The 11,970-nt window shown below is 43.3% G+C and overlaps 2 protein-coding genes across 2 annotated transcripts; both read left to right on the top strand.

Annotated features, from left to right (window-relative positions):
* Positions 1-175: 175 nt before the first annotated feature.
* On the top strand, positions 176-3,855 carry Pcdhb7 (protocadherin beta 7). Its single transcript, XM_070036213.1, has one exon. The coding sequence runs from the start codon at positions 361-363 to the stop codon at positions 2,761-2,763; it is 2,403 nt and encodes an 800-aa protein (XP_069892314.1). The 5' UTR covers positions 176-360; the 3' UTR covers positions 2,764-3,855.
* Positions 3,856-5,760: 1,905 nt separating this feature from the next.
* On the top strand, positions 5,761-10,972 carry LOC138837429 (protocadherin beta-13-like). The gene has a single exon (XM_070036212.1). The coding sequence runs from the start codon at positions 6,173-6,175 to the stop codon at positions 8,576-8,578; it is 2,406 nt and encodes an 801-aa protein (XP_069892313.1). The 5' UTR covers positions 5,761-6,172; the 3' UTR covers positions 8,579-10,972.
* The last annotated feature ends 998 nt before the right edge of the window (positions 10,973-11,970 follow it).

Genomic DNA, 11,970 nt, shown 5'->3' on the forward strand with positions numbered 1-11,970 from the left:
TGAGTAAAAAGATGGAATGGAGCAACAAAACAAAACAAAACACTTCTGATGAATACTTTTATTCCATCATCTTCTTATTCTTGAGACTAGGAATATAATGAAACGCAAGGTGGCGCTGTTGGCTAAAAAGAGGGGGAAAAATACACCTGCACAACCAACATTACGCATTCTCATTTAGAAAGGAAGTCTGACAAGAAAGAAAGAGGATGGGAAATCGCGGTTTGGGCGTTAGGGAAAAGTGGAAACTCTCTTCTCACAAGAATAGCTATTATCCAGCTCATCTCTAAGGATTTATTTGCTGCCATTTCTGAGAAGTGCTTGTGGACGAGTTGAAGTGTTTGTGAAAGCCTGGGCAGACAAATGGAGGCCAGAGTGGATGGCGCTGTGCAGACAAGGCAAGTCCTATTTCTTTGTGTTTTTCTGGCAATGTCTTGGGCTGGCGCGGAACCGTTGGGGTATTCTGTGGCGGAGGAAACTGAGAGGGGCACTTTTCTGGCCAATGTGGCAAACGACTTGGGTTTAGGGACTGGGGAACTGTCAGCCCGGGGACCTAGAATTGTTTCAGACCAGAATATACAGTTCTTACTGCTCAATCCTCTTACTGGTGATTTGCTTCTGAATGAGAAACTGGATCGGGAAGAACTGTGCGGCTCCACAGAGCCCTGTGTACTGCCTTTCCAGTTGCTATTGGAAAAGCCCTTTCAGATTTACCGTGCTGAACTACAAGTCAGAGACATCAATGATCATGCTCCAGTATTTCTGGACAGAGAGTTTTCCTTGAAAATATTAGAAAGTGCCGCTCCAGGGGCAACATTTCTCTTAGAAAGTGCACAGGATTCAGACGTTGGCATCAACAGCCTGAGGAACTACACCATCAGCCTTAATGCCTATTTCCACATTAATGTGCATGATGGAGGAGAGGGGAATATCGTTCCTGAACTGGTACTGGATCAAATGCTGGACCGTGAGAAAATACCTGAGATCACCTTAACCCTCACAGCCTGGGATGGTGGGTCTCCAGCAAGATTTGGGACGGCCCTGGTACATGTCCTCGTGGTAGACATCAACGACAATGTCCCCGAATTTGAGCAGTCCATCTACAAAGCACAGATACCAGAGGACACTCCCATTGGTTCATTGCTTGTCACAGTGTCAGCGAGGGATTTCGATACTGGAAGTTATGGAGAAATCCACTATGCATTCTTTTATGCCACTGAGAAAATTCTCAAAACGTTTCAAATCAACTCAACATCTGGTAATCTTTATCTTAAAGCTGAGTTGAACTATGAAGTAATTCAAGCTTACACGTTAACAATTCAGGCAAAAGATGGTGGTGGACTGGCTGGAAAATGTACTGTAGTTGTTGAGGTAACCGATGTGAATGATAATCCACCAGAACTTATTATATCATCACATAGCAGCTCAATTGCAGAAAACTCACCAGAGACTGTAGTTGCTGTTTTCCGAGTTAGAGATAAAGATTCAGGAAATAATGGGAAAATGGTGTGCTTTATCCAGGATGATCTCCCTTTTGCTCTACAGCCCTCCGTAGACAATTTCTACACTCTAGTAACGGAGAGACCTTTGGATCGAGAGTGTAATACTGAATACAACATCACCATCACTGTCTCCGACTTGGGGACCCCCAGGTTGCAAACCCAGCACACCATCACCCTGCAGGTGTCCGACGTGAACGACAACGCCCCCGAATTCACGCAGTCCTCCTACACCCTGTGGGTCCGCGAGAACAACAGCCCCGCCCTGCACATTGGCAGCATCAGCGCCACAGACAGAGACTCGGGCAGCAACGCCCAGCTGACCTACTCGCTGCTGCCCGGCCCGCAGCCCGGCCCCGACGCGGCGGCGGCGCTGGTGTCCATCAACGCGGACAGCGGGCAGCTGTTCGCCCTGAGGGCGCTGGACTATGAGGCCCTGCAGGCATTCGAGGTGCGCGTGCGCGCCGCCGACCGCGGCTCGCCCCCGCTCAGCAGCCAGGCGCTGGTGCGCGTGCAGGTGCTGGACGCCAACGACAACTCGCCCTTCGTGCTGTACCCGCTGCAGAACGCGTCTGCGCCCTGCACCGAGCTGCTGCCCAGGGCGGCCGAGCCGGGCTACCTGGTGAGCAAGGTGGTGGCGGTGGACCGCGACTCGGGCCAGAACGCCTGGCTGTCGTTCCAGCTGCTCAAGGCCACGGAGCCCGGGCTGTTCAGCGTGTGGCCGCACAATGGCGAGGTGCGCACCGCCAGGCTGCTGAGCGAGCGCGACGCGCCCAAGCACAGGCTGCTGCTGCTGGTCAAGGACAATGGCGAGCCGCCGCGCTCGGCCAGCGTCACGCTGCACGTGCTGCTGGTGGATGGCTTCTCGCAGCCCTACCTGCCGCTGCCCGACGCGCCCGCGCCCGAGCGCGCGCAGCCCGACCGCCTCACTGCCTACTTGGTCATCGCGCTGGCGGCCGTGTCTTCTCTCTTCCTCTTGTCTCTGCTGCTCTTCGTGGCCGCCAGGCTGTGCAGGAGGAGCAGGGCGCGCTCGCTGGCCGGCTGCGCGCTGCCCGATGGCCCCTTGCCTGCACACCTGCTGGACGTGAGTGGCACGGGGACCCTGGCCCACAGCTACCAGTATGAGGTGTGTCTGCAGGGAGGTGCTGGCACTAATGAGTTCAAATTCCTGAAGCCAGTGTTTCCAAACCTATCTCCCCAGGTCCCTGGGAATGAACTAGAGGGTATGCCTAGCTTCCGCAATAGTTTGGGGTTCAATATCCAGTAATGGGAATGATTTCATATTCCAAGCGTATTTTATATCTATTCCAAATAAATATTTAGCTTTCCCAGTTTGCACGTACTCTACATTTTGGTGATGGCCCAGGAACCCCCAATGAGTTCAAGTTCCTAAAACGAGTTATCTCTACCCTCTTACGCCAAGGCATCCAAAAGGATATGGAAGAAAGTCCCACACCTCAGAATTTTTCTTTCTCTCTCTTTCTTTTCTTTCTTTCCTTCTTTTCTTTCGGTCCTGGGTCTTGGGCTCTGTCCCTGAGCTCTTCAGCTCAAGGCGAGGCTCTACCACTTGAGCCACAGTGCCACTTCAGATTTTCGGGTGGTTAAGAGGAGATAAACTTCTCAACAACTTTCCTGCGTAGGCTGGCCGCCATCCTCTAATCTCAGATTACAAGCTACCGGTGCCTGGCTGGGTCTCTGATATAAAAGGAAAATAAGTCCTTCTTTCTGTGGGTATATTCCTTGTTCAAAAATATTCTAGGTTCCAGCAGCAAAGTAATCTGGTATCATATTCAAAACTTTTAAAGTAAAGGTATAAATTTCTTGACATAGGAAGAAATCAGATTTTGTTCATGAACCTTTCACAATGCATGCAATTTGTATGTATGGTTTTCTCCAATGATTGTGCTTAACTTACAATTTATTAAATGAAATATTGTCTTAGATGTTAAATTGCTTCCCAGTGTCCATAATCTTTTTGCCATTTTCATGTTCTGGGTTTATTAGGATGATGAGAAGTTGTACTTACCCTAAGTTTAGAAAGCATATATTGCAGAGATTCTTTGAAGATCTTTATTGCTTACTGTGTATCACCATTTGAACACTCAAATCTTAGGAGGGAAAATGCCTAATGAAAAGAAGTAGTTCAGAAATGAAACTTAGTTAAGCTCACCAAGTAGCAAATGACAAGAGAGCATTTGCTTGTTTTTGTTTGTTTTGGTTTTAATGCTGGACTTATCTCCTACTTCTAGAAGACTCTGGATCTGTGACCTAGCACCAATTCTATTCTAGTTTTTGTCATTAGATATCTTGTAGCAAGTGTCTGCTTAATAAAGGAGAAGAAATCTTTCTGCTATGTTTATATTGCCCTTCTCTGTCTGTGTATTTAAAAAGTTTGCTTTTATTGGTCTATATTTTTATTTTCTTATAAACCAACAAATTAAGTGTCTCAATTATCTAACCACTAATACTAAAGTTCTGGTCTAAACAAATCTCAAGTTTTAAAAAAGGTTGATAGATTAACTTTTGTTTTCACCTTCTGAAGATATGACTTTGATTTAACTGAGAAAACAAATGTTCTTGAATCTGAATATTACATATTTTTGTGCAGTCCTGGGCCTTGAACTCAGGGCCTGGGCATGTCCCTGAGTTTTTTTGCTCTGGGCTAGCACTTTACCACTGGAGCCATGGCTTCATTTTCAGTTTTTTCATTGAGGACTTTCCTACTTGGGCTGGCCTTGAACTGTGATACTGAGATCATGAACTCCCAAGTAGCTAGAATTATAAACTTGAGCCAGTGGCATCTACATTATTACTTAATTTTGATTAATTCATTTGTTTATTAATTTCTTCACACAGTAATTTTGTAAGTCACATTAGTTACATAGTTACATTATTTCTATATTTTCTTATTTTAACTAAAAATTTAATTCAACATATTACAGTGTAGAATCAGGAAATTTTAAGAAAAGTAATAATGACATGTAATATTAAAGAGAAATACAAATGATCAGCAAAAATTAGGAATTCTGTGGGGTTGAGGAGAAGCTTTGTTTTAATCATCGGAACGACTTCACTCAAAATTATTGAGAGCTGTGGTGTGTCTCGAATATGTTCTAAAAATGCTACAAATTAATGACAGTAACTCCAAAAGTATATCTCTCTACTGATATATAGTCTAAACACACACGCACATCACCATGGCCATCTTAAACTGTTTTTATAGTCTTAGGGAAAAATTACCTGGTGTCTCCAACAAGTAAATGGTATGGAAACTGGAAATGGACAAGGTTAACACTGGAAGAATTTAAGTGATCTACCAAACAAATGTAATGTGGTGAATATTGATTCAAAGAATGACTGAAAGTATTGGAGAATCTGAATATAGATGATATGAAATAATATTAACTTCATTTCTTTTATGAGAATGGTGTGATAATTTGGATTTAAAAGATGATTTATATTTGTTACAGTATTTGTAGGCACAAATTTAATTTGCTAGTTATAAAACGTGGGATAGGTAAAGAACGATGGCAAACTATTGATGGTTGTTGAAACGTGAAAAGTCTATAGTTTTATATGATTTTTATTGAATTTGAGATTCTTTAACTGAAAGGTTCTTAGAAGTTTATTTTATGGAAATCCTCCAAAAACACACAATCATCATTGTTGATACAGATAATGTCTCTATTTACACAAACTCTACAGTATCTTGAAGAAGTCATCTACATTATACTTTTAAAAATGAGACTGATCTACTTACGAATCCATCTAATATGTAAATTGTGGTATGCTTTTGTACTTACAGCAATGGATTCATGCAGATTTGACTATCTAGTCACATCAAATTTGCATATAAAGTTTATTTCTATGTTTAATCCCTCTTTGCAACACTTTTCTCATCTGTAAGGCAAGCAACCCACAAGAGCCCTACAAAATATGTCCATTATTCTCCATCAATAGTTTGCCATATATATATGTATATATGTATATATATATATATATATATTTACCTATCCAACATTTTCAGAAGCTGAATTTTCACCCAACAATGAGAAAACTAAGGCAGAGAGAGGTTAAATAAACAAGTCATTTCAAAGCTACTATTTCATGGTTTGTGACACTGAAAGAATATATATTTTTACATCTTCTAATTTCACACACACACACACACACACACACACACACACACAATTGCCGCATAAATACTTTCCTGCCAGCCAGTTAATTAAATATATACCTTTTGCACAAAATTCAACTAGCATTTCTGAACTTCTCTACTAATGTCATTTGTCTTGTGTGGCCTTCAGGCATTTCTTTGCCCAATGAAGTCCAGCAACGGGTATTGTAACCTTTCATAGCCCAATTGTACTTAGCAGTGTTAAGTAAATTGCCTTTATTTTCATCCCACGCTGTGTAAGATCCTATGAGGACACATGGTGGCGCTGCAGGATAAGAAGGTACACAACGGATCTTTGCGGTGGCTCCATTTGCTGGCAAAAATTACCAGGAGAGGCGAGAAGTCCGCGGAAAGCTTGGATGCAGCAGGAAGGAGGTCTGGTCCCTCTAAACAGGACTCAGAAAAGGACTAGATATTTCTGTGATTTAGTGGGAGAAACACCTGGGACTTTACAATTCAGCGGAAACATCCACTCCGGACTCTGCACCAACCAAGAACAATGGAGGTCAGCAGTAAGCTCAGACGCAGACAAAGGCAAGTCCTTTTTTTCTTTTTCCTATTGGTGTTATCTGTGGCAGGTGCAGTGGATTCTAGGCATTATTCTGTGGTGGAGGAAAAGGAGGGTATCTCCTTTGTAACCAATTTAGCAAAGGACCTGGGACTTGAGCAGCTGGAACTCTCAAAGCGAGGGGTTAGGGTTATTTCCAAGGGGAATAAACCACTTCTGCAGCTCAATCAGGAAACTGGGGATTTATGGCTCAATGAAAAACTGGACCGAGAGGAACTGTGTGGGCACACAGAACCCTGTGTGCTACATTTTCAGGTTCTGTTAGAGAGTCCCTTAAATATTTATCAAGCAGAGCTGCAAGTACTAGATATAAATGACCACTCTCCCGTGTTCCTGGACAAAGAAATTGTGCTAAAAGTATCAGAAAGCAGTCCTATTGGCACTACATTTCCACTGAGGAATGCTCAGGACATGGATGTGGGTGAAAATAATATTAACAACTACATAATCAGTCCCAACTCCTATTTCCATGTCCTCACTCGCAAACGCAGCGATGGCAAGATATATCCTGAGCTGGTGCTAGACAAAGCACTGGATCGAGAGGAGGAAGCCGAGCTCAGGGTCACGCTCACAGCACAGGATGGTGGCTCTCCACCTCGGTCTGGTACGGCTCAGGTCCACATTGAAGTCCTGGATATCAATGATAATGCTCCTATATTTGAGCAGTCTGTATACAGAGCTCAGGTATCTGAGGATAGTCCCACAGGCTTCCTGATCATCACTGTCACTGCTACAGATATAGACTTAGGAGTCAATGGAGAGATCTCTTATTCACTTTTTCAAGCTTCAGATGACATTAGCAGAACATTTGAGATCCATCCCTTGTTAGGAGAAATTCGATTGAAAGAACAACTTGATTTTGAGAAAATTCAGTCCTATGAAGTCAATGTGGAGGCGAGGGATGCTGGAAGCTTTTCTGGAAAATGCACTGTACTGATCCAAGTCCTGGATGTAAATGACCATGCCCCAGAAGTTACCATGTCTGCAATGACCAGCTCCATCCCCGAGAACTCCCCTGAGACTATGGTTGCACTTTTCAGTGTTTCGGATCTAGATTCGGGACAAAACGGGAAAGTAAGCTGCTCCATTCCAGAACACCTACCCTTCTTCCTGAAGTCTTCCGTGGAAAACATGTACACTTTGGTAACAGAGAAACCACTGGACAGAGAAGGCACAGCTGAATACAACATAACAATCACTGCTTCAGATATGGGAACCCCCAGACTGCAAACCCAGCACACCATCACCCTGCAGGTGTCCGACGTGAACGACAACGCCCCCGAATTCACGCAGTCCTCCTACACCCTGTGGGTCCGCGAGAACAACAGCCCCGCCCTGCACATTGGCAGCATCAGCGCCACAGACAGAGACTCGGGCAGCAACGCCCAGCTGACCTACTCGCTGCTGCCCGGCCCGCAGCCCGGCCCCGACGCGGCGGCGGCGCTGGTGTCCATCAACGCGGACAGCGGGCAGCTGTTCGCCCTGAGGGCGCTGGACTATGAGGCCCTGCAGGCGTTCGAGGTGCGCGTGCGCGCCGCCGACCGCGGCTCGCCCCCGCTCAGCAGCCAGGCGCTGGTGCGCGTGCAGGTGCTGGACGCCAACGACAACTCGCCCTTCGTGCTGTACCCGCTGCAGAACGCGTCTGCGCCCTGCACCGAGCTGCTGCCCAGGGCGGCCGAGCCGGGCTACCTGGTGAGCAAGGTGGTGGCGGTGGACCGCGACTCGGGCCAGAACGCCTGGCTGTCGTTCCAGCTGCTCAAGGCCACGGAGCCCGGGCTGTTCAGCGTGTGGCCGCACAATGGCGAGGTGCGCACCGCCAGGCTGCTGAGCGAGCGCGACGCGCCCAAGCACAGGCTGCTGCTGCTGGTCAAGGACAATGGCGAGCCGCCGCGCTCGGCCAGCGTCACGCTGCACGTGCTGCTGGTGGATGGCTTCTCGCAGCCCTACCTGCCGCTGCCCGACGCGCCGGCGCCCAAGCGCGCGCAGCCCGACCGCCTCACTGCCTACTTGGTCATCGCGCTGGCGGCCGTGACTTCTCTCTTCCTCTTGTCTCTGCTGCTCTTCGTGGCCGCCAGGCTGTGCAGGAGGAGCAGGGCGCGCTCGCTGGCCGGCTGCGCGCTGCCCGATGGCCCCTTGCCTGCACACCTGCTGGACGTGAGTGGCACGGGGACCCTGGCCCACAGCTACCAGTATGAGGTGTGTCTGCAGGGAGGTGCTGGCACTAATGAGTTCAAATTCCTGAAGCCAGGGTTTCCAAACCTATCTCCCCAGGTCCCTGGGAATGAACTAGAGGGTATGCCTAGCTTCCGCAATAGTTTGGGGTTCAATATCCAGTAATGGGAATGATTTCATATTCCAACGAATGAGTTCAAGATTCTGAAACCAATTTTACCTAATTTGCATAGGCATTCCCTTGGGTCATAAATGAGGGAAAATGGCAACTGTAAAACTGACCTAGCTTTTGACATTCAGTTAAAATAGTTGTTTTTCTCAATCATTATTTCATTTTTGTGTTAAGTTTAAAGTTGTTTTCCTATTCTGGTTATTATGAAGTTTCAAAATACTTTAAGCATGTCTGCATGCTTAAATGTCATCTTTTGCTTATGTCATCTTTTCTCCGTGGTATAAGGTGAACATTTCTAAATTTCTTCTTTCCAAACCTGATGAAAGCAAGTATAATGTAAATCCTAGTTCTGGAACAGCTCAGCCTTATGCACAGGGAATAAAGATGGCAACTCATTTTACATATCAATTTTATTTCCTTGTATATTCTCATATTAATTGTCAATCCTTTGGGTAAATAAAGAGCAGTGACACACACATACACTGAAGTGTAATTAGCATGGCAGAGACCTGGTATAAGTAGAATGTCTGGCTCTTGTTTCAGAATCTTGTTGTATGCTGTTTTCTCCTAAACTGACCTATAATTGCACTTATTTTTTCATTCACATATCAGTAGTAGTGGATATAATAATTGCAAACTGCTTCATTGAGCTTCATCCATGTTAAGAAGGCAGGAACTTGCACTATATTTACATAGTAAGATGAAGAAGCATTGTAGTGAAACTGTCTTTTCCCCCAGTTTGAGAAACATGGAGAAACTGCAGTAGCTAATGTTCATTTTTCTTCTTATAGTATCAGATCCTAAATTTTCAGTGCATAGTCAAAAGGATAAGTTTTCAGTCTTTTTGGCAGAACTACATATATGACAAAATAGTCTGTGAAAAGTATGTACCAATGTTGCAAGTATCTTCCAGAACCCCATGTGTGCACATGTAAATATGTCACACACTCTGCTCAGAATCCACAGTGGGCTTCATGCATGTTAGGCAAGCATGCTATCACTGAACTATCTATCCCCTCACTCTCCAAGAAGATTGTGTAAAGGGAGATGCTCCATCTGTTAAGGAATTCCTTCCTTGCCTCTGTTAGCATCTCTGTTCCATTCTATAAGAATTATGTGATTGATGCATCTAGGAATAACACCTGAGTTGAAAGAAGGCACATAAAAGTCATCTGTAGTTGGACTTTAAAATTTTTATTTTATTGTAAAGATGCTGTATAGGAGGGTTACAGTTACATGAGTAAGATAATGAGTACATTTCTTGTTGAACATTGCTATTCCCTCCTTTGTTTAGTTGGACTTCTAATGGTAGAAACAAGGAACCAAGACAAGCAGCATAGAATAAAACAAAAAAACATCCCTGGTGATCCAGGAGTCACATTGTCATCACTAGATTGCCTACTTCTGAACTTCTTTTTCTCAAGAAATGAACTCGTTTTTGTGCTGGTCCTGGGGCTTGAGCTTTTTGCTCAGGGCTATTGCTCTACTGCTTGAGCCACAGGTCCACTTCTGGGTTACTTTTTGCTGATTCATTGGAGATAAGAGCCTCATGACTTTCCTGCCAGGGCTGGCTTCAAACCTCAAATCTCAATCCTCAGATCTCAGCCTCATGAATAGATAGGATTACAAGTTTGAGTTATTAGTACCTGGTAAAATTAATGGAGCATTTTTTCTCATGTAAGCCACCACTCACATTAGTTTTCATACTACCTTCCGTGGAATCCAATTTTTGTTTTGATATGTTTTTTTTTCTGGCACTGGGCTTGGAATTTAGGACCTTGAGCTTCTTAGGCATACTCTACCACTTGAGTCACGCCTGTGTCCTTATTTTCTTTAGTTATTTCTCAGAAAGCATCTTCCATTTTTGCCCAGGCTAGTCTCAGATCAGGATTCTATCTATACTTTTCACTTATCTAGAACCAGAGGCACACATCATCATGCCAGATTATTTATTGAAATGGAATCTATTACCTTCATCATGAGCTTAACATAAACCTCAATACTCTGGGTCTTCCTCTGCCAAGTAGCTGAGCAATTTAAAGGTAAATTTTAGAATTAAATCTATCCACCTGTCTATCTATCTGTATTAAACTGTACAGAGCTTAAGTATACAGATTGAGCTTTTGATGCTCTTATTTCCAGATTTCTAATTTAGTAAAGAGATGATCTTTTTGCCTTTTCCTCACCTAAGGCGGTTGGCATATTATTTCCTTTACATATAAGAAAACTTATAAAGGTTAAATATCTTGCTTATGCTTCCAAATAATAAAAGGAAAAATTTGAAAAACAATTGAAGTCTTCCTTAATAATGCCTCACTTCTTAAACAATATACTTCATTGGCAGGCATTCATTGGTAACATTGTTTTCCTAAAAAACTAAATTCATCTATTAGTCCTACTCATAAACCATGAATAAAATCTCCTGCCAAAACATAACCTTTAGTCAATTGTTTCTATATTTTTTTATACAAGTGACCATACAACTTTAAAAGATAATCTCAATGTGCTACAGAAGCAATGGTCTAGGAAGATGCTTTACACACCCCAATTAATCTTCATGAAACTCAGCGTAATTATTCTCCTGTATGGTTTTAGCATGACACATGTGTTATTGCATAAATGGGTGCCCTGAATAGTCAGTACAGTCTCCCTATGGTTTCATTTCTTGCATCTGCTAGGCTTTTTCTGTAGTCATTATGTGTATGTATGTAAATTTTCACATTCTTGTTAACATTAATGTACTATAGTTATTTCAGTATATGTGTTTGGGAGCTATTGCTATTCTAGTGCTAGTTGTAACTGAAAAATTTTAGAAAGGTACAGAGAATGTTGCAGAGGAATTTTAGTTAAGTAAGGTATCTAGGAATTCAATAGGAAAAAACTGTTGGGATCCATTTATTTTCTATAAGAATAAGCATATGTCTTTGGCAACCATCTTAAAAATTAAACTGGAAAATGTAAGGGAGACAATGAGTTTATTCTGAAAAAATGACTAATCAGAGAAGAATGAGATATTTCTCAGCAGTTGTTATACATAACAGTATTCTTTAAAAGTCATTGACTTTTTGTCAACTGAAAATTCATGCTTTTGTTATTTCTTGGTTTTCTCTTTTCTATTGCCAACAAAAGCATCACAAGCTTAGTAGCTTAAACAATAAATACATATGTTCTTTAGTTATACAGATCAGTTTGATATGAGTCTGAGTTAAAATAAAGTATCAGCAAAAGGGATGTGTTATATTTTGGTAACTCTAGAAAACCCATGTTTTTCTGTTTTCCATCTTCTAGATTCTGTCAATCTTACCTGTCTTGTGGCCCCTTTATCCAACTTTAAAGCCAGCAACATTGCTTCTCTGGTCATTTGTAAACTATGTTTTTATTATCT

This window comes from Dipodomys merriami, unplaced genomic scaffold (assembly GCF_024711535.1).
Source record: "Dipodomys merriami isolate MVZ:Mamm:240054 unplaced genomic scaffold, mDipMer1.0.p SCAF_27, whole genome shotgun sequence".
Classification (NCBI taxonomy): domain Eukaryota; kingdom Metazoa; phylum Chordata; class Mammalia; order Rodentia; family Heteromyidae; genus Dipodomys; species Dipodomys merriami.